Source organism: Vanacampus margaritifer, chromosome 1, assembly GCF_051991255.1.
Source record: "Vanacampus margaritifer isolate UIUO_Vmar chromosome 1, RoL_Vmar_1.0, whole genome shotgun sequence".
Taxonomy (NCBI): Eukaryota; Metazoa; Chordata; class Actinopteri; order Syngnathiformes; family Syngnathidae; genus Vanacampus; species Vanacampus margaritifer.
This window is the reverse complement of record NC_135432.1, coordinates 1,232,999-1,257,492: the sequence shown is the minus strand read 5'-3', so window position 1 is coordinate 1,257,492 and position 24,494 is coordinate 1,232,999. Positions and strand designations below refer to the sequence as shown.

The 24,494-nt window shown below is 45.3% G+C and overlaps 1 protein-coding gene and 1 long non-coding RNA gene across 5 annotated transcripts in view; one reads left to right on the top strand and one right to left on the bottom strand.

Moving 5' to 3' along the window:
• LOC144034696 (uncharacterized) overlaps positions 1–24,494 on the bottom strand; it is a 64,132-nt gene that overhangs the window by 9,450 nt on the left and 30,188 nt on the right. Inside the window, exon 6 of one of the 4 annotated variants that reach the window (XR_013288271.1) lies at positions 19,504–19,889. The exons of 1 other annotated variant lie outside the window; for it this stretch is intronic. This is a non-coding gene — a long non-coding RNA (uncharacterized LOC144034696). Of the gene's footprint in view, positions 1–19,503; positions 19,890–21,888; positions 22,308–24,494 lie in introns of those variants that run through there. 2 more of the 4 variants (XR_013288268.1, XR_013288270.1) reach the window with 2 other exon arrangements.
• On the top strand, positions 1,388–23,973 carry LOC144034688 (prospero homeobox protein 1-like). The gene is made up of 7 exons (XM_077543639.1): positions 1,388–1,719; positions 2,994–3,371; positions 3,826–4,539; positions 4,717–5,952; positions 9,523–9,630; positions 15,315–15,509; positions 22,030–23,973. The coding sequence occupies exons 2-7, from the start codon at positions 3,048–3,050 to the stop codon at positions 22,213–22,215; spliced, it is 2,763 nt and encodes a 920-aa protein (XP_077399765.1). The 5' UTR covers positions 1,388–1,719; positions 2,994–3,047; the 3' UTR covers positions 22,216–23,973.

Genomic DNA, 24,494 nt, shown 5'->3' with positions numbered 1-24,494 from the left:
TAAACCTTACCACACTCAACGTCCTATTTTAATATTGTGAATTAGCAATTTCCCTCCAACCTGCATACAAATGTACTATTGTATCCTCTCCTTTTATGCCGTTAAGACGATTGCTTGCAACGTGCACACACCGACGCAATCGCAGGCTTTTATTTTGGCCTCCGTCTAATTTCCATTTGAAGCCACGTCGACAAGTCGCTGCTTACAAAAGCAACCTACGCGACAAAGTTTTCATTCGAAACGACCTAAATCGCATCCGCGTGGATGCCGTGCAAATGTTTCGCGTATGTTTGCAGCATAGTGGCAAAGGAGCCCCCGCGCGTGTGTGTGTGTGCGCGCGCGCGCGCGCCCCGAGCGCGTGCCAAATAATTGTGGCGAGATCGTTATGAGGACGAGGCCCGCTTGGCGCCGCATGCAAAGAAAACCTGCGTGGCGCGGAATTCCTCGCGGGGGACAGCATTTGTTTGAGTTTTTAAAACCTAAATAAGTTACTCAAGAGGAAGAGGAGTCTGATTACGCGGGACTATGCAGCCACGATGATTGTAATGTTGATATTCAAAATGGTGCTCAGAAACCGCTCATTTAAATGTGTGTGTGTGTGTTGCTTGTAACGTGGACATTCCTTTGCTCACAGCGAGTGAGCACTTTGCCAACTTGGATTGTTTTGATACAAAGACGGACGAGGGGCCTGATTTATAAGCGCACATTTTCAAGAGTTAAATGTAATCTACACTCTTTTTTTTCCCCTTTCTCTACAACTCATTGATGTCTTATGTGAATTTGCCTCCTTTTTCTCCATCTTAAACTTCTTTCACAAAAAGTCACGCGGCAATTGAAGCTCCTAACATTTTTAAATCAATTGCCAATAAACAATAAATGTCCAATGCCTATTTTCATGTTCATGTCTGTTTTACATTTTGCTACGCGCGACTTTTTAACGCTCGCGTCCACGCAGACGCTTTCCCCCCCCCAATCTTTACAACAAGAGAGAAGAAGCTGACACAATTGAAGGTAAGTTGTGTATTTATGAGAACTATAAGTGATCCGCAGCGCATATGTTTAAAACAAAGGAATACATTGACGGGTGAGCTTAACTTTATTGTCACATCAATTGACATATTATCGCCATCAAAGGTCAACATTTAACACAAAGTTTTCACTATTTACAGTCGACGTGTTTTTCGGCTTCCCGGCGAGCGTTCGTCGGGAGTCTTTTCCGTTTCACCCTCGTGATCGTCGTCCTCCGCGTGTGCGCTCCCGGGATGCTCTTAAATAAAAGCCGGCGGTTCCGGTTCTTCTTCCTTATTGGTCAAGTGGGGGCGTTACCTCGCGTGACGCGGCGTCTTGGCATCCCTTCCTCGCTCGTCTCTGCGTGCAGGTTCTTGCGTCAAGTCTTCTGTCAGTCAGAGTCAGACGACTCGAAAGTGGAAAGTGGCGGACGGGCCCGGTCGGTGCACATTGGCCCCCTGGCCCCCAACAACACGCTCCCTCTCTCGCTCTCTTTTCTCTCTCTCTCTTCTGTCGTCTCTTCCTCCTCACGCGCGCCTTCCCTGGTCCACCTTGCGCACGCGCGCGCGCACGCGTGCACGCTCACCTCCCCAGAGCTCGCAAAGTCTTGTCACGGCGTCGCCGCAGTCCGTCACCGGCTCCGACTTACACGGCGACGACGGGTCCGCGTCCCGAGGCTCTCCGGACCGAAGTTCCGCGGAGGACAAGCAAGTGAGTACAAACTTGATTTGCCGACATCGGAGCTCAGCTCGCGCGTGCGGTGCCCGCTGGTGTGTTTTGTGCTTTATATTTGGGTGGCCAACTTCACGGGGTGACGTTCAAATTTGGAATATATTTCGCAAACTATTTCTGCTGGCATGTCCCGCGTGCGCGCGTCCCACACGAGCAAAGTGGGACTCCCGTTCGTGGAATCAAAATAGGAACTTGAATGAAATAGAGCCGCTAGCTCGTGTGAATTGATTTGTTTTCTTATTTAAAAAAAATCAATAAAAAAAATTGCACCCCAAAATTGGGATACATTGTTTTGTGGAGATAAAGTTTTTTTACTCAAACTTGCCTTAAAGTAATTTTCCGTTTTTTTGCATAAATATGGGCAAATTGATTTTTTTTTGGGGGGGGGGGGTATAAATTCTAAAACGTATCTTTTCTAAATTCCTCCTGATAAGGCACATATGCAGAGACACACTTTGCAGCAATAGGCTATGCTTTCAAAGCCATGGTGGAGGGTGTTTCACAAAAATCCGTGCGTGCGTGCGTGTGTGTGTGCGTGTGAACGGGAGCGAGTGAGAGAAAGTGAGGCAATAACTGAACACAGGTCGCCAGTTTGCTTTGATTGCATCCATCGATTATCCAAAGCGCAAAGTTCTTTGAAAGTTGATCACTTGTGCAGAAGAGCGCTCGTAGTTTGGCAAAGATCTCACTCACGTGCGTTGAGTCAGTTGTCATTTAAGCTTTCCATGTGCTCTTATAGGATGTTTCCTTTTTCATGTGTGTATAAACACACACGTTTGCTTGTATATATTTTGTAAATCCAGCTCTTTATTTCTGCCAGATTCGAATGAATTATATTATGGGAAGCATGATTGCTTTTAAATTTTGCGTGTGCTGAGAATTCTGCACATTTTATATTAACATATCGCTAATCAGAGTGTTTGAACATTTCATGAATTCTAAATCAATATTTCTGCATTTGTAAAACTAAAGAAAGTGTCCTTATCGGTCAACTGAGGCAGCCTTTTAGCCCCCGAATTCTTACGTTAGGATCCCGGCTGTGGGCTCGCTGTCCGTGCCCGTCTTTGTTTTCTGCAGGAACTGCGGCTTCCTCTCACTTTAAAAAAAGACACGCTTGTTATGATAAATGAAGACTTTAAATTGTGTGCAGCTATAAATGTGATAAATGTTTCACCGAAAGTCAGCTCGCGTCACTCGTGTGGATTAGAAAACGCTGGGCTGGTTGTCAACTGTGTTTGTGTCCCTCCACGCAGTCTCGGCGCCTTTGAGAGGACTCCTGGTAATGCCGAGTGTAGCTGCCCTGCGTGATGCCTGATCATGACAGCGCCGCGCTTCTAACCAGACAGACCAAGCGCCGACGAGTGGACATCGGTGTGAAACGGACTGTGGGCAGCGTCACGGCCATCCTCCTCGACAACATGAACCAATCCCACAGCCCCGATCGGGACGGAGATTGCTCGCTGGTTGGTCGCAGCAACGGCGATGGGGAGAAATCCAATGTTCTGAGGAAGTTACTAAAGAGGGCCAACTCGTACGAGGACGCCATGATGCCTTTCACTGGGGCGACCATCATCTCGCAGCTTCTAAAGAATAATATGGGCAAGAATGGGGGGAGTGACTCCGGCTTCCAGGTACTTATTTTTCAGGTGAAATCACTCTGATGAATGTCGGGTCAAAAATAATTCAAATTGGGTCAAAAAGGGACTGACCCAGCAAGAAAAGTTGGGTCCTAACGTTTGACCTAACGTTTTGGGTTATTTAGTAAACCCAAATGTTTGGATCAGTTTCTTTTTGACTGGACTACCCATATTAATCCATATACACTAACATGAATTAGTCACATGATACCAGGGAGTGAAAATAGTCATTTGGCCACAATAGGAACATTTTCACTTGGAGGTGTTCTCACTTTTGTTGCCAATTGTTTAGACTTGTTGGCTGGGTTGAGATATTTTGGGGAGACAGTAAATTTACAATGTTATACAAGCTGACTACTTAAAGCTGTAGCAACGTGTCATTTCTTCAGCGTTCTCCCATGAAAGTATCAGCCAATCAGTAATTGTGTCTGACTGCTGTCCTCTACAGGGTAGTGGAGCTCTGTCCAGCGGCGGCTCAGAGATCCAGGCCGAGGATGCCTGCAGCAATTCCTCGTCTCAGGACCGGGACAGCCCGTCCAACTGCCTTTCGCCCGGACCACTCCCTTCGGCCCCGCCGTCATTCGGACGACCGCTACCTCTTTCCAACCTCAGATCCCACTCCCAGCCGCTGACCCTCTCCACGTTTGACCTAGACAGGCTGTCGGACGAGCACCTTCGGGCCAAGCGGGCTCGTGTGGAAAACATCATCCGCGGTATGAGTCACTCACCACTGGTCCGGCCAAGCAACGACGATCACAGGCAGGAAAGCAACCGCGACAACAATAACGAGCACAGAGGCGAAAGCAACGGTCGCGACAGCAACGGCCGCGACAGCAACGGTCGCGACAGCAACGGCCGCGACAGCAACGGCCGCGACAGCAACGGCCGCGACAGCAACGGCCGCGACAGCAACGGCCGCGACAGCAACGGTCGCGAAAGCAACGGTCACGGCCTCAGACGAAGCGACTGCGCCGCTTCTTCCCTCCTGGGCTCTCCCGCTTCGCGGGCAGGCGGGGTCAGTGCTGGAGAGGTGTACCGCGAGAACAAGAGGAAGCAGCGCTTGCCTCAGCAGCAGCACAGCTTTACCCAGATGGTGTGTTCCAGGCAGGAGCAGCGGCAAGAGGAGAGGCGGCAGCTCAAACTGCAGCTGGAAGACATGCAGGTGGGTCACCAACAGAGGTGGCAGAAGTGCTCACTCGGTATTTCAATAGAAATACAAATATTTGGGTACAAAAAAGACGTGTTAAATTATAGGTACTGATTCTTACTTCAAGAACAACACGTGCCCATCCGGCTTACAAGACACTAATCAAAACACTCTCTGCTCTTTCCTGTTCAGAAGCAACTGCGCCAACTTCAGGAGAAGTTCTACCAGATCTACGACTCGGAAACGGAAGAGGAGGAGGAAAACCGCGAGGGCGGCGAGGTGGACCGAAGCGGTGAGAGGGATGAGGACGGCAACCTGTCTGAAGACAGTATTCGCTCTGATGGCCTGGAGGAAAGGCACAGGAACAGAGGGCGGCGGCGCCATGATGATCTGTCAGAACTGGACCCGGGCCTGTTCCTGGACCGGGCCCGAGCCCTACTGCGACAACGGGCCTTGATGGATCGAGAGATGGAGGAGGATGTGGTGGGAAGGGCCGAGGATGAGGATGAGGAGAGGAATGGTGGGAGGATGATGAAGAGGCAAGGCGGCAGGCAGTTAGCGGAGACACTGAAGCAGGAGCTCAATTGCGCCGTCTCGCAGGTTGTTGACACGGTCGTTAAAGGCTTCTCATCGCACAAGCAGGCCGTCAGCCACCATCACGGCTGCCACAGCACACCAGCTGCCCCTTCCTCTTCTTCCAACTCCTCCTCTTCTGGCCCCCTGCCCTTTGGCCCGCTCCCTTCTCTCGCCCCGGACCCTCGTTTTGGCGGTGGTGCCTTTGGCCTCAGCCTTCACGATGATGGCAGCCCCGCCTCCAACTACCACGCCAATCAAAGACTCCACTGCTTCAGTGACATCATAGTGCCGAGCCCGTTGGACCCGTTCGGCGGTCTGAGCGGCAGGCTAAGCGGCGTGCCCACACCCAACGATCAAACGGAGGCGCTGCCGCTGGTGGTGCGCAAGAGTGGTGGGAGCAGTGGCAGCGGCGAAGAGAACGGCAGCGCATCTCTAGCGCCTCCTCCTCCTCCTCCTCCTCCACCTCCTCACCACCCCTCCCTCCACCCTTCGCCTCTCACGGCCACTCTTGGGTTCAGCCCTCCATCTTTTCGCCACCCTTTCCCTCTTCCGCTCATGGGCTACCCCTTTCACAGCCCCCTGGGATCACACGGTGGGGGGGCAGGCTACACCCCGGTGCCCAAGGACCACCACCACATCCACTCCTCGCCAGACTCCATGGACATGACCCGTGAAACCGTAAGCCTGAGAACCAAAATGGCCACCCTAGGTGGAGGGCACCTTGGTCACCACCACAACAGGCAGAACTCACCAAGTCAACACGGGTCTGAAGGTTTGTCTCTGTCTCTCATCAAGTCTGAATGCGGCGACCTGGCAGATATGGCCGACATCTCGCCGTACTCGAGCAGCACCGTATCCTTCTCACTGTGTGTGTATATTTGCATGAGGTGTCTTGGGGTACCAGCTGCCGGCACCGCTGGCACAAAGTCTTTCATATCAATTAGTCGCCGCTAATTGGTACCCTCTTGTTTCCGTGCCGAGAGGGGAAGATGAAAAGAGGTGCGCCGGGTCTTGCAAGAGCGGGGAAGATTAAACAGGTCGCACGCTGCCCTCGCAACTTCTTTTAAGTCGGCGCATCTCGCTCTCCGTCGTGCCGTTTGCTCACTTTCATCACGCAGACTTTGTACATAAGCGTTCAAAGCAAGAGGGTAGGAGGGAACTTTGGGTCAACACCTTGCATCCAACAGCTCAAAGCTAATCATGTTTCAAAGAGCGGGAAAGACGCTCGGCCTCATTGATGCCCGTTTTCAAACGCTGTCCACATTTAGAACGCCGTCTTCCTCCTTCAGTCCGTCCTACGCGCACTTTGATTGGTCGGCCTTTGCGGCCGCTTGCTCGGCAGCTGCGCGTGCATTCACCGGCTGCACATCCAAATGCACGTTGGCCCTTTCTGAGAGCGTGCTTGTGTGGGCAGGTGTTTGCAGGTAGCGCTTTATCTTTTCATTCCTCACCTTTCATATGGAGAGGGCACGCACGGTCACATTTACAAGCACGCGGTTTGAAGAACAAAGTGGCAGGTAAACAAGATTTTGAACCTTACAAACAGCAATTCCTCGCAGTCACAATGATTTGATCTCAGTGTCGCTTCAAAGCTCATTTCGATGTTGGAGGGGGAAAAAAAGCAATATTAGTTAAGCCTCTTGATCCTGCTGTTTGGTTTGGTTTGAAAATGCTTTTACAATCATTCAAGGAAAATTAACCATTCAAATTATACACTATTTTTTCAAAGATTGTGTTTGGCCATGAACTCATCTTTCTAAAGCAAAAACAAACACTTCAGATAAGACAAGCTCTGACACTTTTCAGAAAATGTCACCGAGTCGACGATGGCATGAGAGAAGAAGAAAAAACAGACCGTAAAAGATGGACCGCAAATATGCATTCATTCTTGCGGTTTAAAATTAACGATGGTAAATTTTAATAATAAAAAAAAAGCTTATCTTTCTGCAAGGATAAACTTTGACAAGGACTACCAGCTACAAGTCTGAGTGATCATTCCGACCAAGGATTCACACAAGTACACACATACGAACACTCGTGTCTGTTTATTGTTAATCCTTTGTGCGCTGCAGAGCTGAGCAGAGGTACTCAATTCATTTATGACCCCCCCCCCCCCCTCTCTTTCCCTTTAAGCTAGCCCCCACAAACACAAACATGCACACACCTGGCTGCAAGGTCGGGTTACAGCTGATGAAGTTCACAAAACACACACTGATAAAGAGACAATGAAGAACAGGAAGGAGCGTCACTACTTGCTTTGTTTATTCACTGACTCACAGTTACCTCAACACGCACGCACGCGCACGCACGCACACGCACGCACGCACGCACGCACACACACTTCATCATATTGCTAGTCAAATTTGTGAGCTGCTACATGACAACAGGCTTGCAAGAAACAGACTGTGCAAAGTGACAGGTTGGCATGAATGTTAAACAGGTGATGGTGTCACTTGATTCTGGCGGCGGCAGAATGAAAGATGGATGAGTGAGCAGGACACGCCTCCACTTTCGCAAAGTTATTTTTGACGAGCGCACAAAGAGGAGCGAACGGAAGCCATGGAAGTGAAATGCAGGACTGACAAGACAAATGTCTGCTTTCTCTTCTTTGCTCACATGTAACTTTCTTCTTTCTCCTATTTGCAGCCATATTGGGCCCCTGGGCTTTCTGAGCGTGCGTGCGTACGTGTGTGTGTGTGTGTGTGCGCACTAATTGACCTTGCAGGGGGTTGCATTGATTGCCTCGTCTTCACTGATAGATTATAGGGCCGTTAATGCGGTGGCAAAATGGCAGAGTGGCGGGCACAGCTGTCGTTGCGCACGTGCATGTATTATAACATACACACAAACATGCACACAAGGTCCAACATCGCGCCAATTTGTATTTTCTTGCTTTTTGACACGATGCTAACAGAGCGGACGATGCATCGGAGCACCTGTTGAGGATGCTCAAACAGGTTTTTTTGTTTTTTTCCTGCCATACCATTTTGTGACAACTATTTTATATTTTGCCCCCTAAAATATTTGGCTGAATTTTTTTTTTTTTATATAGGTTATATTGTTGTTTTTAAAATAATAATAATCCAAATGACATGTTTATTAGTTTTTGGAAAAAAGGTCTTTTATTTCCAAATGTTGTATTCTGTGACATTACGGTGCACCAGCATCGACAAGCGACATAATCAGCGTATAACGATTGTCACAGCAGGACGGACAGATGTCCCTGAATTAAATCAGTTCAAGTAATTAGAGTACATAGAATACAGGTAGCTATAATAATGACAATGATATCATATATACAACACACTGGACCACAACAAAGATTTAAAGAAAGACGTGTACGCCATTTTCTGTAAACGTCTTTACGATTTTGGCAAGCGGAGCAAACATCGTTTCCTCTCTTTTTTTCTTTTTTTTTACAGGAGAGCTCAGTATTGTTCATTCGATTTGACATCATCATTGCTCTCATTTTTTTTTTTAAAAACAAACAAACAAATCAATTAAAAAAAAATTAATAAATGTTTTTTTTTTTTAAATACACACACACATATATATATATATATATATATATACACTTTTTTTTTTGTATGTGGGTGAGTATGTATGTGTGCGTGCGTGTGTGTGTGTGTGTGCGTGCGTGCGTGTGTGTATTCATCAGTTCACCTAAAGCCCATTAAAAAAAAATCCCATACTAATAATATAATATAATAATAAATTGCCAGATGCAGAAACATCAATGTAAGTTATCACGATGTAGTGGCTCTCGCTAACAGACAGAATTAAGTAACCGGAATTAGGTTAAAAAATTCTATATACGTAGACCATGTTTCTATAAATTTTGGTATTTGGTTTTTATTTGAGGCAGATATTTTTTCCATTAAAATGTGATTTATGAGGAGGTTAGACCATTGGTCGATATTCAGAGTTTGTTTATTTTTCCAGTTAACAAGAATTGTTTTTTTAGCGATAGTAAGGGCTACGAGTGTAGATTGAAATTGTTTATGTGGTAAGTCAGTTGTTGTTAGGTCACCTAGCAAACACAAGTTTGGAGATAAAGGTATCCTACAGTCCAAAATAGCGGAAAGTTTTTCTAAGACTTTAGTCCAGAAATACATAACCGGAGTACATAACCATAAAGCATGAACATAAGTGTCTGTAGTGTTTTGTAAGCATTGGAGACAAATGTCGGAGTCTGAGAGTCCCATTTTCTTCATCATATATTGAGTAATGTATGTTCTGTGAATAATTTTATATTATTATTATTATTATTTTATAACATCGTTTCCTCTCAATTGCACACTTGATTTTGAATTCCTCTTTTTGCCTTTGCTTGAATTTTGGCATGCTTTCTCTCTTTCCCGAGACGTGCGCGCATGATATCATGATTTTCCGGCTTGTTGGCCTCTTAACACTCCTCTCCAGATCCAAGAGGGTTTGTCCCCCAACCACCTCAAGAAGGCCAAACTCATGTTCTTCTACACTCGCTATCCGTCCTCCAACATGCTGAAAATCTTCTTCTCTGATGTCAAGGTGAGCATTTGTCACTTCCTGTTTCTCAGGTGCTTCATTGCAGGTTGAAATCACGCGTTTTGTTCACCCGGGGTGTGCCTCCCCATGGGGGAGCATCTGTCAAACAAAAACGATTGAAAATTTAAAAAAAAAATGCTGCAGGCTTGGCTGCAGGTGTGCGCGTACATGACGCTAAATTATACATCAAGCCATTTGCTTTATTTATTTTGTACTTTGAGCATTTGCATGAACACATGCACGCCGCAGATGGGCGCTCCAGTTGGAGCACAATTACACTTTCTGGCCTTAATCGGTTGGGGGGGCGGCGGGGGGGGGGGGGGGGGATTCTCAACCTCGACCTCAACCTCTATCTTATCTTGTCATTCAAAACACACACAAGGCTTTCACTTTCATTTGTGAAATGACGTCAATGAAACATCAAATCGTACATTCATATTAAGAAGGTGAGTATGAACTAAAGTTAAGTTCAACTGACGGCAACCCAGATAGAAGGTGTGTGAGTCGTGGGGGTGGATGATTGCAAGTAAATGACAGCGGGAGTGCAGTGAGGAGGGGGCGGGGCATAAATAAGTGACAACAACGGCAGCATTAAAACAAAGCCGCTGATTGTTTTGTGTTTACAGGCTGCGATGTGTTTTGTTGCAAAAGAGCATACGGCCGCTTCGTGGATCCGGGACAGCGCATTCAAATGAGTGTGCGCACACACACACGCAGGCACACACACACACACACACACACACACCAGCTGCCCTGTGGCTCATATGCGCCGTGACCATTTCCTCCAGGCAATGCCACATCCTCGTTGGCTGCCATGGTAACAAGGGTCGCCGGGACATGGAGTTGCTAGGCAAACACTGGCGTTGCTAAGCTCACCTGCTGCTCGTGTGTGTGCCATTGAGACTGATGGCCCATTAAATACACACACACGCGCACTTACACATTACAAAATCACTGACGACTGATAAAATATATTCATTGGCCATAACATTAGCCAAACCGATAGTCATTTGCAATTATTGTTTTTATATATATAAGAAAAGTGTCTGCTCTTCTATAAGCAGTTTATGCAAATGATTTATTGCTAAATGTAGTTTTAATTGACATATAATCCTGGTTAATCTATCATATATCTGCGGGAGGATATTATTTCGCTTAATATAAAATGAAGCTCGACTAATCCTATTTGTGATGAGCCCGGCTGTCCTTTTACTTTATGATGTGTTGCTTCATTGTCCCGTTGCATTGGTGGCCCTCATTATGATCATATTTTGAAAATCCGGGTCAGTGTCTCACTCACGCTTTCATCGCCGTCCCGCCCCCTCCCTCCCTGGGAACAATAAGTAGCATGTGTGCGAAGGATCAGGCAGATTCGCTGTAAGGGAATTAGGACTCTGAATGGCTCGCACTAATTGGACTTGAATGGACTTGTCTCTGGGAAAGCAGTTCTTAAAGATGAGCCTCTTGTGTCGAATGACGGCTGAGCATGCTGTGGGAAGTGGGTTGGAGCGCACAAATGTTGCATGCGCAAACACGCGCGCGCACGCACACACACAATGCTAATAGCCCTCCTTCTGAGGAGACACTCACATGTGAGCATGAAGACTTCAAGGTTGTCTTGAGAGAGTAAGCGAGAGCAATTAAGGGCTTGTTAAGGCGAGAGGGGATGTGGATTCACCTGACACTCGCTCCTCTCTCACATCCAAGTTCCCCGCAAGAGAGGCCGATGAGCGATCATCGGCCCGATATTGGGCATTTGGGCGAATATCGTTATCGGCCTTTTTTCAAAATCTGACGGCTGGTAAAAGGTCAAGCTAAAAGTATTTTCATCTCAGGGAACTAGTTATTTAAAATGTCAGTTAGCTTTATAAGAGATACTGTTGACCCTGGGAACCTTCTGAACAATTTGTTCGTTTCAACATTAAAACAAAGAAATGTCAAAGTGTAAGACTTCAGCGGGGGGTTCAATTTGGGACCATTTAACTTTTTACAGGGATGTGATTTGACCAAAGTGAAATTATCTGAAAATTTAGCCGGGGGTCTGGGGGCCGCTGGCACCCAGCTAGGTGGGGGGACGCCCCCCGGAGCTCATGGGTTTTCCGTGTTTTGAAGTACTTTCAATGCACTCACATGACAAAGAAATAGACAAAACAACAGCATCAATTTTCAATGTATATTGAACTATCCCATATAAAATGGCAGTTTTAGTCAACTCAAAATCAGTCACATTCAAAAACATTGGACTGCCTTTGCTTTTAAAAACTATCACTGAGAATATCATCATATCTAACTAATGTGATTACTAAGTTAACACATAAATAATGTTGAAGAGTTCAAATTTCATGAACAAATAATTGTATCATGACCAAATGAAAAGTAACTCATATTAGAGCATACCACAAATGTCTTTGTTATAGCAGAAGATGTTATCTGTCGGAGTCATGTGCATACACAAAAAAAAAATATATATATATTTTTTTTGGAGGGGAGATAAAAAAAGCGGAATTGCGCGAATTAGCGGAAAAATCACATCCCTGTTTTTAAGACGTACTGCTAACCTTGGAAGCTGACTGAACATTTGTTTAGGAATTTAAAATGAAGTATATTGTCTAAGAAAAAAAATATATATAAATAAATATACATTATGAAAAGTCTGAACATTTGTCAAATAAGCATAAATGCTTTAAGACATTCCAACAAAGTCAAGATTGGCATTTGTATTTTAAACAATTTTGACGCCAATACCCCCCCCCCCTTTTTTTTTTTACTGAAATTGAATAACGGCTTCAAATAGTAGTTATGGACCTCAGTGACTAGTAAAAATCGGCATCGGCGATGAAAAAAAAACCATATTGGCCTATAGTCAGGTTTCCATCCAAATGTCTCAAATTTTGAAGCGAATTTTGTGAAAATGCGCAAAACAGACATGCGACTTTTGCCCGTTTCCTTCCGTTCTTCTTTTGCGAATAGTGGGAGGAGACTGCGCCGTGAGACGACGTCATATACGCAAGTGTGTCTCTCTGCCACAAGACACAAATTAGACAGATTACTGATCTAAAATTGCATTCATGTGTTTCCTTTAATTCATTCTAAATATATATATATGTTGCTTCGTCTCCCCAAACATGTCTTATTTTATCATCCACCATTTTTTGGTGACTACAAATGTACGTGTGACGTAGCATATATACTTCTGGTCGCTTATTCGCAAAAGCTGTTTCAATAGCCATAATTCATATTTTCCTTTGTTCTGGTACGCTTCAAAAATCCCCTCCAAGCGTAAAAACTGTTTTTGCGAACTTTGGGCCTTTTTTTCCTCGAATTTCTGCTGTTTCAATTCAGTTTCTTTTTTGCAATGCTTGAAAATTCAAATCAAAATAGGTAGATAGAAACCCCACTTATCTGAAGTGTATACGTTCCATCATGTCAGGTTGGCTGACATCATTTCATCGCAATCAATTAGTGTCCTGCCCGCCTCCCTCCCTTCGTGATAATTGGAGTTACGCAGTTTCATGACCAATTATTTAAACACTCAAAATGACTACCTTTTTTTTCTTTTATTCAATCTAATTGAATATCTAAACAGCCTAAAGGGGTTGCCATTTTATTTCACAGCAATGACAGCATTGGGAAAGAGCGGTTGTGCGGTATAGTGGCCAAAACGTGCCCAAAAATATATTCTTAACTAAAGACATGTAAAAAGAATCTTATTGACATCAAGTATACTAATTGCACTTCAAATATGTGACTAAATTATACAGTCCAATAAAAAGTCCATTTGCCAAATTAATGCACAGCACGAGTTAGCAGCCGTGCCGTGCCGTGCCGTGCCGTGCCGTGCCGTGCCGCGCCGTGCCTGTCATCGGCGAAGCTCCAAAGCAGTTGATTGAATCAAAATGTGCAATATGATGTTGCACTTTTATGATGTTCAGAAGAGACGAGATTCTCAAGTCTCAGATCTGACAGGGAACGCCCTCATTTCATGTTCCGTCCATCCAGTGTGCATAATATATTTCACGAAAGTTCATCAGTGGCATTCTTCAGTCAATGGGAGGATTTGTGTGGCCAAAAAAGGGGCGCAGACGCATCCCTTTTTTGACTGAGGAGAATACGAGCCATAGAGCGTCATGATAATGCTAACCCGGGGTCAGGGTCACGAGTTTTGTATTTTGCTCAGCTTTTAACAGCAAATGGCGTAGAAAAGACATTTTTATCGAAAGATAGCAATGTTAAGCTTCACGTGCGCTGACTGCCGTTACTTAAACGGCGTCCACATCTCATGTTTGTGTGTCACTTCAATACGGTAGCAAAAAATAACAAAGAACCTACGGAGACGATTTTATGTTGATTGTGCACATTCAAATTGTCTTCCTAAAATGTGCCAAGCCGCAGCACATGCAGTTCTTAAACGTTGGCTTTCTGGCATGTTTGTGGGAAGGGCGTGTGGAATGGCTGATGGGGGGGTCGGGGGTTGACACGGGGTCACTTGACACTTTGTTCTGATGCTGCTCCTTTCCCTTCTTTTGGTTGTAAACGCAAAGTGGCAAGCCTCGCGCTCAGCGCTTTGTCACCTCTCCTATCCGATGCAGAGCAGCAATCGGGAATCAGCCCAACTGCGGTGGGGGAGGTGCACGAGGTGCACGAGGTGCACGAGGTGCACGTATGGCAGGTGTCCAGCAATGTATGTGGCTGGAATATATGACGACAGTGTATTGATTCACGGGTGCCCCAAATGTGTCCAGTGCCAGCCTCCAATTGGTCTGTTTTTTTCCCCTCCAAATTGTAAAAATCCAGTAACAATTAAAGCCTATTATAAATCTATTGAAAACAAAAAGTGTTTTTTTTAGGCCCCCCAAATTATATATATAAAAAAAAAAAAACATCCAATAAGCATTTTCTACAAAAATGGGGGTTAGCTCCCCCCAAAAGTTACAGAAAAATATATATATTTTTAAAACTGTATACACCAATTATATATTATAAAACCAGTTCATTACATGCATTTTAGTTGATCACATTTCATTATGTTTTGTTTTGTTTAGTTACAATAATGGGCTATTTTTCTTCACGGAAAAAATGTAACCAAAAAAAGAATTGCTGTGAATTTTGGGACTGTAACAGACTATTGGCATTTCAATTCAACTGGGGAATATGGATTTGAAATATGTGTTACTTGAGTTACGAGCTTGGTCATGCACGCAACTTTTTAAACTCGTAAGTCAAGGTATTGTACAGCTGTACTCTGATTTTACGATTGCAGTGGCCAAACATGGTACTGCAGCAAAGCACATCATTCATTCATCTGTTTTTGTTTTGTTTGTTTTTGGTTTGGCAACATCGTGTTTGATGAATGATGTGTACTAGCTACTGCACACACACACACGCACGCACGCACGCACACACACACACACACACACACGCACGCACGCACACACACACGCACGCACGCACACACACACACACACACGCACAGGCCATGTCGTCCTCGCACAAAGATGTCGCGTAACAATACGCGGCTTAATCTCCATCGTAAAGCTGGCCAGACTCACGCACACCAAAACACACACACTTCCGCTGGGTTCGAAGTGTTGTGGAGTGTTTCGTGCACACAAAAGGTGAATTTTCAAGCAATGACTGGAGCCAATCAGGATGTTGCGTTCGCTCCTGACCTTTCTGACCTCCTGCAGTTCAACCGCTGCATCACGTCCCAGCTGATCAAGTGGTTCAGCAATTTCCGAGAGTTCTACTACATCCAGATGGAGAAGTACGCCCGGCAGGCCATCAACGAGGGCGTGGCCGCCGTGGAGGAGCTGGCGGTGGGCCGCGACGCCGAACTCTTCCGGGCGCTCAACATGCACTACAACAAAGCCAACGACTTTGAGGTAGGCGGAGGAACGTGTGCACGCAACAGTCACCGTTTTCTTTCTCTTTTTCATTTTCACTGCGACGGTACTTGCGCCAATTTACGACTTTTTTTATCATTACGAGCCGTCGATGGCTCCCAAAAATGTTTTTCTTCCGAGGAAGCTTAAAAGTGAAAAAGGAATGATAGTTGCCGATGCGCTTTCAGCCATTAATTGAACGGTATAATAACAATCAAACACAGGAAAACAGGGCTGCTTTTTGCCAACGACGTCACAATACGTATTGCGATACACGCGTATCGCGATACGTGGCCTTCAAGATATCCCAATGTTTTGTATTACTTAAATACATTTTCATGAAAACAGCGATATGTCAAGGTCAAAAATGATCTTGTGAAAATAAATAGGAAGCCACCATTTGGAATGACATCCAGTCCCAAATGCCGAAAGTCAAATGTTGTGGCTTCGGCAAACGTCCTCCAAGTCCGCCGTTGGGAACGCAACAGTCACCTTACGATTTTCTGCTGAGGTGTGGACGTTGCAGCCTGTGCGTGCGTGTGTGTGCGTGTGTGTGTGTGTGTTTGTAAACGTGTTTGTGTGTGTCGGAGGACGGCGCTCAAGGCACGGGTGTGTCCTTGTCAAGACCATTTGCACAAGTCACGTTCTCCCCCCTCACTTGTTTTCTCCCAGTATTAGTGGAAGGGGACCGCAGGGCCTTTCAACTCTGACACAACATCAGCAGCATTTAGACGTCCATTAGCGCTACGCACACAAGCAGAAACACACTTTTGTTTTGTTTTTCAACTGTGACAAGCACTGTTATGTATTTTGTATGACTGAAGTGAAGGTCACTTAAGCCACACATGCCAAGCATTTATGGCAGTTTGTTTCAGATTCTTCTTTTTAGTTCTATTTTGAAGAGCTTCTTTTCTTTCAAATCAAGCTGCGATTGAGGCGGCCATCTTACCAATTGGTCGAAGCGGCTACGAGAAGAAAGTGATGAGGGATGTGTTTGAAATGTCCCTGCCTTCCTTTGACGCCTTTCCTGTCTGCATCCACCTTCACCTGCCGCCTCCTTCCTTTGTCCGCCCTGAGGGAACATTAGCGGCCGGGGACGCTTTCTCTTTGTCAAGCTTGGAGGCGTGAAACCGGAACCGCGGCCGATTCAGCAAGTCTCCGTCGCGCACAGGAGTCTTCTCCTTTTAGCCAAATTTAGCATCACGCTCCCACCTTGATTTGTCCCTCGTCAGCCCCCCGCAACCCCCCCCCCCTTCATTGTCCTTCTGCCTCTGTCCTCCTCATCTCTTATCAAGCTCGTTCATCTTTCGCGCTTCTCTCCTCACCTCCTCCAGCTCACCTGTCCGCTGCCGGGTTACAACAACTTGAGCAATCCAGTTAGCGTGGCCCAGTTCAATGATAACTTTTAACATTAATGGCGCGCAGTCTGCATTTAACATAAATGATGGCCTGGCGGTGGCATTTCATTTTGTGTTGGCATCATTATTGCACCTCCATTAATGAGCTTGTCTTCTCCCCAGCCACATTTATTTATTTATTTATTTATTTTTTACTCCTCTTCCTTTTATACCTAACTCTCCTCCATCCCCTCCGTACACAACCTCCTCCCCCATCGGCCAACCCCCTCCAACACTCAGCAGCCCCCCCGCCCACAAGCGTCGCCCGCCGCCCTTTCTCTGGAAGTATTTTGTCCTAATTACAGCTCGGCCGGCAGCTAATGAGGGAGGCGGCGTGAGGAGGGGGCGGCGGGAGAAAGCGAAAGGTAACGGGGAATAGTCTCATCTTCAAAAAACAAAAAGAGACGAGAGGATTTTCTTTGCCAGGACACTCGGGGGACGGTGTCAGCTGCGAGCCACTGCCAAGAGGAAGAGAAATGCTTCCTTTTTGGTTTTGTTTTTTTTTACTTTCTTTTGGGAATAGACTGACGAGTCTCCGTGAAGTCTGCCAGCAGAGCTTTGGGCATGACATCCTTAACTTGCGAGTGGAAAAGTTGTGAAATATTTGAGCCGACGACGACTTTCACATCGGCAACATGAGACACGGAACGGTTAAAGAATGAAAATACATGCGCACTTGTGTTTACATACTTGTAGCAGAACAGTACTTCGATTTCTGCCTAAAGATGCGCACACACAAAATCGTGCACAAAAATACATTCCTACTCTGATATTTAATTGCGATGATGTGAAAGCGACCCCTTGAATTGTGGGTGTGGTGACTTTGACTTCAAACGAGACACGTACACACCTTTGTGGTGGCGTGGGGGGAGCCAGCTGGGGCGGGCTCGCATTTCAGGACTATCCGATTTCATAAGCGCATAAAAGGCTCGACTTCTCGTGCCTTTCTCACTTCACTCTTTCATCGTTCCTCTCGTCTTATTCAACCATTCAATCGTCTTGCTTCCGATTCTCTCGCGGGCCAAAAAGCCCTCCACCAATCACAGCAGCCCATGCTAACAGCGCCATGATTTTTTTTCTTCTCTTAATACCCACGGCTCTAAATAAATACAGTTTCCAAGAATTAACCAGCCATTTGATTTGTGGATTTTCTTTAGTCACTTAATGAAGGCGGGCGGCCATTATTGATTAGCTGCTAATAGACCCAGGTTTGATGGAGATTGAGAATGAGTTAGCGGCGCTCAGACCTTGCTTCAGACAAAGCCACCTGCCGCTTTCTGTCACTATAAAAATAGCCATGTGCTTGGAGAATGCGTGCGTGCGTGCGTGTGCGCGCATGTGCCAGTGTCTTCCAGTTGGGACGAAGAAGAAGAAGAAGGCCTCGTCTTTGTCACCGAGCCATGAAGAGTCACGAGGGGACGGTTTATGTGTTGCGGGTGTGTGCGTGCGCGCACACAGTGATTCCCCTCCGCAGCTGTCTCCTCAGCTTTGACAATGGGCCGGCTAACAAAGACGTGGCCTTGAGCCGCTGTCATGTGATACGAGTGGTCTGCAGCCTCGCGGTCAGATGACCCGGGCTATTGTCCTCTTGGGCGACACACACACACACACACACACACACACAAGCAATCTCAGAATGCAGACCCGTCCTGCAAGAACAAAGACCAACTTAAACACTGTCCTTGTGCTGATGCTGAGACTAATGATTTTTTTTTGTAACCATTTATCCGACGGTAGACCCTCCAAAATATAAAATTTGCACTGTTATAATATTATTATTATTATTATTACTGGCAATCTAATGATAATCAATAGAAAAGATGTCTGACAACAGAAACTTTTAACTATCTAAGCAGAAATTGGTGTGCGGCGTCTTCTTCGTCTTCTTCCCAAATGTAATGGAACACTAAGGCCAAGTCTGTAGTTTTTGTTGCGGACTGAAAACCTTTCGTTTGACTAAAGATCAATATTCAGCTATTTTATATCCAGGGATTTTACATCTGGATTTCATGCACAGCATTGATTGTTTCCCACCCATTTTTCATGTAAGCAAACAAACTCGCACATATGGCTGACATTTATGTTATTATTAAGTCTGAGTCGATTCACAATGGACCGCTTGGATTGGATTTACGATTCACTTGGATTAATGATTTCACACACTGGCAAATGTTGTTATATATTTACATTTTATATTTATATAATTATATAATATCATATAATTAATCATTTTATAGAATATAATTATACATTTTTATACTATATTTTTATTTTAAAATGTGTGAATATAAATGAAAAAGATCCTGAATTGTCTTCAAAGAGCAACGAGGCAGGTCTTTAGTATTAAATTCCTGTCAAAATCAAAACGACCTTAAAGTAAAATTCAACTTTCACATGAATTTATAGGAAAACAGGATCAATTTATTGTTTTATGAATCGGTATTGGGATATTAAAAGGAACATGGATTTGATTCGATGAATCCCTTTTTGAAACCCACCCAAACTATTACATTGATTATGCAAACAATGAACTACATTGAAGGTTTGTGCTGAGTTTCAGATTTCCTAACCGACATAACCGGAATAAAAAGCAGAGCATCGTCTGTGTGTGTGTGTGTGAAAAAGTGCACTCAAGCTGAGCGCAGATAGAAAATCAATCAGAGCTATTGCACAAACGTTCACACAGCCAAATGAATCGCATTTAATAGCTCAAGGAAACGGCCTCAACGTAACGCTGAGCTCGTAGTGGCCTCTCAAGTTTTTGGTCAGTTACAATTGCATCATTCTTTCGATGAAAACAAAAAGGTCAATCCAATGCTGCATCCTTATGGGACATGATTTATACCTCTCTGACAATCCATCAAACTTGAGCAATATTATCCTTGAAAGCACATTAAGTCCTCTCTATAATCACGTTCACATCCTTTTTGAAACCACTTCGGATCTCTTATTATTCTTATGCCGCACTTCCTGATGCCGATGCCTGAAAAGGGAGAAATGGGAAATTTCAAAACAAGAGAGCAACATTTTTGCAACAGGAGAATGTGACAAAGGCCAGGCCCGATCGCAGGCTCGGTCGGTGAAAAAGAGGAAAAAGGAAGCAGATGCTTGTCTCTCGGCAGGGATTTACACACACACACGCGCGTACGTACGTACACACGCACGCACACGCGCGCACGGAGTCGTACAACAACAATGACAAATAGCCAAGTTGATCTCAATTGTCAGTCGACAGCATGTCAGAGGTCGCATACCTCATGTACTTGCCGTAAAAAAGCGTGACTAGTTTCACATGCTTTTCCCTCAACAAGAGATGATGATGAAAGCAACACCGGCATTGCCGATGAGGACGACGGCGGGAGAAAAGCGGCAGCGCATCAAGTAGCGCTTATTAGCCACATTAGCAAGCAGTCGGGATCGTCGCTTGTCGTGCACACACCCGTGATTAGCGCAGGTTGTCCAAGGAATCGGACGTCATCGTTTGTGTACGTCTGAAAGGTGTGTTAGGACAGCGACAGAGGGCCTCGTTGAAACAACGGAGGTCTGCTTAAAAGAGAGAGGGAGGGTGGAAGTAGTGAACAAGAGTCCAGGGAATCATTTATTGCGCGTACGTGTGTGTGTGTGTGCGTGCGGTGGGGGCAATCCATCCGTTGTGGTGGCGTCTCACCTTGGCGCGTCCTGCCACGGGTTACACACTTTGCTGGAGTGTCCAGGATCGCGCGCCTTGTCTGGAGGAGTCAGCATGTGTATGCGTGCATTCAAAAGTCAGACACACAAAAAGGGAGAGCGAGCTTGTCGCATTGTTTCGTGTCTTTGTGTGTTTTTTGCCCGCGGCAGAAGCAAAGAAATACAAAACATGGCCGCCTGTGAGGATGTGTACGGTTCTGCTTGTTAGGAACGCACTCACATGGCGGGAATCATGTGGGAAGGAGAAGTGGAATTTTCACACAAACCTAAACACACACACACGCACATACGGAAGCGTGGAGGAAATGATTTTGGCTAACAAATACGTTCAAACATACTTGTTGGCTAAATGCTAATCATTTGGCATTTTGACCAAGATGCTTCGGGATATTAACTTGTAGCATTTGGCATACATTATACTAGGATGTTGGGAATGAAGTAAGTAAACGTATGATTTATGTCTGCAAGTGCACCATTTCTGTTCATGGGGAAAATGATGAAGAGAAATCATGCCCGGCAGACCTAACAATAAATCATAGGAGATTATAAATAAACAATGTTTACTGACTTCATTTTTTTTAACGTATTGTTATAATGTAGACCAAATGGTAAAACAAATAGCTTTTTTTTTCTTTTTCTTTTTAACTTACACAAGTGCAAGTCAATAGTGGAATTTCCATCCAATTGTTTCGATTTTTTTTAAGCGACTTTATTGAAAATGCGCAAAACAGACGTGCGATTTAGGCCCGTTTTCATCTGTTGTTCTTTTGCAAATATTGAGAGGGGACTCCACCGCTGTGGTGGCGCTATACATCCTTAAGAGATGCGATCCACGAGTCATTTAAAAGAAGAAGAAGACCAGGAAGCGACTGCGCCGTGCGATGACGTCGTGTGACTTTTGCAGTTCTTGGTCAACCGTAGCGTTTCTTTGCTGTTTTCGATCTAAAATATAATTAATATTCGCTTCTTCAATTAATTCCCAAAAAAGATTTCAGTTTCGTCATCCGTCCAAACATACCAAAATCCACCCCCTCTAAGCATAAAATCGTTTTTGCGAATTTTGGGCCCTTTTTTGAATTTCTACCGTTTATTATTGCATTTCTTGAAAATGTGAATAAAAATGGTGCGATGGAAACCCAACCAATACCTATAGGAAAATAGGGGGGGGGGGGGTTTAGTATTTAGCCTACAAGTACATTCAAACATACTTGCAAACACCTTCAAAGGTTTTGAAATAGGTTTGAACATACAGTATTTGCTATTACGTTTTTTTTTTTTATTTGCCAGTCAAAAATGTTGAACCCATATTGGCGGTTGCACGCTTCCATGCAGACACACAAGAAGTGTCTCGTCATTTTCACAATTGCATTTGGATGCAGTTCAGAAACACAAAGCGTGCTTGGACATCGTCCTGGAACATGTTTTCGGTCTTGCAGGTGCCAGATCGATTCCTTGAGGTGGCCCAGGTGACGCTGCGCGAGTTCTTCAACGCCATCGTGGCCGGCAAAGACGCCGACCCGTCATGGAAAAAAGCCATCTACAAGGTGATCTGCAAGCTGGACAGCGAAGTCCCGGAGACCTTCAAGTCCCCAAACTGCCTCCAGGAACTGCTGCATGACTAACAAGGAGGCCAGTGAGCCCAAACTGCCGCCGGCCGCGAGCTCAAACCAGACGTGATGACATCGAAGGTGCTCAGTGACGCTCGCGACCGATCCTGAAATGCCGAGAAGAAGATGTTTGTCATGGACAAAGACTTTTGTCTTCTTGACGGTCGAGAGAAACAAATGAGAGTTGAAGTTCTTCTCCGTGGACCGTCCATGCATGTTTTCTTCATCCTTTAGCGGACAGTTAACGGAACCAACCAGAAATGAAGGGGATAATATATATGTATATAGAAAGATCTTTCTACGGTGTTTTGAAGTGTGACGGACATTTATGAGAAAAAAAGTGATGTTGGTGTATTTTTGCTTTTCCTCCTTTGTAAAAGCTTACACACTGTCACGTGCACGCCAACACACACCCCCTGATTAGCAAAGCTCGTAGCATTCCCACGACAGCCTTCGTTTGCCGTCCACGTTTACATTCTGTACGTCTCATTCAGTGTGGCAAGGCTTGACGGCCGTTTGTTCTGAAAGCTCGTGTTGCGGTCGGGCAACAGCGAGCTCGGGTGGCTTTAACTTAAGGACGCCTGTTGAATTGTTTGTGTGCGTTTTACAGCTTGACTCGTCCAATAGAAATGTGAGTGGGCTTTCTACTTGATATTTGATGATACATCAATCAAAAGACCCGAGGGCATCTCTTTTTGTTGAACGGAAAAGTGGATTTGTGCTATTGAAGTGTTTACTGGACTTCAAGACGATCATTCGGCACAACGCAACAATCATTCCCGTTTCTGCCGGTTCCTGGATTTCTCACAATGACTTCCTTGCGAGACTGGCCACCGTCGTACAGAACAATTTGCACACATTTAAAACTCATGGTGTCATCAAATAAATCTTTCCATTTCTCTCCACTCCGGGCCTTCAAAAAGCTGCAAGGGTCACGTGTGACACTTTTAACAGCGGGAAAAAGCACACGGTTGTATTTTTAAATGTTATAACAATTCTTGTGTTGCTTTATTTATGATGTTAATATTATTCCGAGGCTTAATTATTCTAATTAAAGCTTGCTACAGATTTGACCTCTCGTTTAGTCGTCCATCACACTGCAACATGGAAATAAATTATTGAGCAAAAACAAAGTGGGCTATGTTGCATTTTGTGGCATTCAGCATGAAAGCGAGCCGTAACCAGGCAACGTGACGGCCACTTTGACGGCGTGGCCGTATTCTCCATCAGGACATGTGATCCCTTCCTTGTTGTTGCTGATGAATTGAAAAGAGGAGCGCTGTGTGATTATTGTCAGCACAAAAGCCTCAAAAAGCTGCTGACGCCTAGATTAGCCAGTACAAAGACGCAGGGGCACGCACATGCGCGCGCGCGCACACACCAACTCACACACATGGCCCATCTGCCCTTGATAGCGACCAACCTCGCTAGCCGGTCGCTAGCGCTCATTTTTGGTGCGCACACCTCTGCAAGCGTCATTCGCGATGGCGTTTTCATCTCCAACCAACACATACTCTATGTATGGACACACTTATGGCGCCAAAGTGGCAGCAATCCCGAGTGGACCTCAAGCACCCCGACGACTACACGGTACAAACACAAAACTAAAGGCATACTTCAGCTGTTCATATTAAGGAACGCAATCAGAATCATCTTTATTGGCCAGATATGTCCAAAAATAATCAATGAATTAGAGTATGATCTGCACTAGTATTGCAGTAACAAAGATGGCACAAAAGTATGGAGAGTCTTTATGTCATGTAAGGGTCCATCCCATTTGTCCTGTAGTGCCATTAACTCTTTTACTGCCAAAGACGTTAAATGACGTTCTGCAAAAACCTACGTAGGAGTGCCAAAGACGTTAAAAGACGTCCTCCCATTTATTTATTTATTTTTTTGAAACGGGTGCTGGGAAGGCTTGCGGAGCTGTCCTGAAAGTTTTAAGCAGGTCTCGTGAGCCTAATGACTATTTTTGGCCCCTAGAGGGCAGCGATGACTCTCTTTTGACAAGATCGGGTGGGCGTCAGTAGAGGCGGAGCTAGAGCGTCGAGCAGGAGATCAGAATGGAAAACAAAGGAAAAATGGCGGCCGGTCGCGAGGAGCTCACGCCAGACCCGTTTTTTTCAAAGACCAAAAGCATCGCTAAAAGAGCACATTGTTGACGACGATGATCATCATCGATGATGAAGATGATGGTGACTCCGTGGTTGGAAAGCATTGACGCGGCAGTAGAAGACGTTAGATGGAGCTCGATGGAGGAGGGAACGGGCAATGGCGAGCGTTTGCAAGCAGCT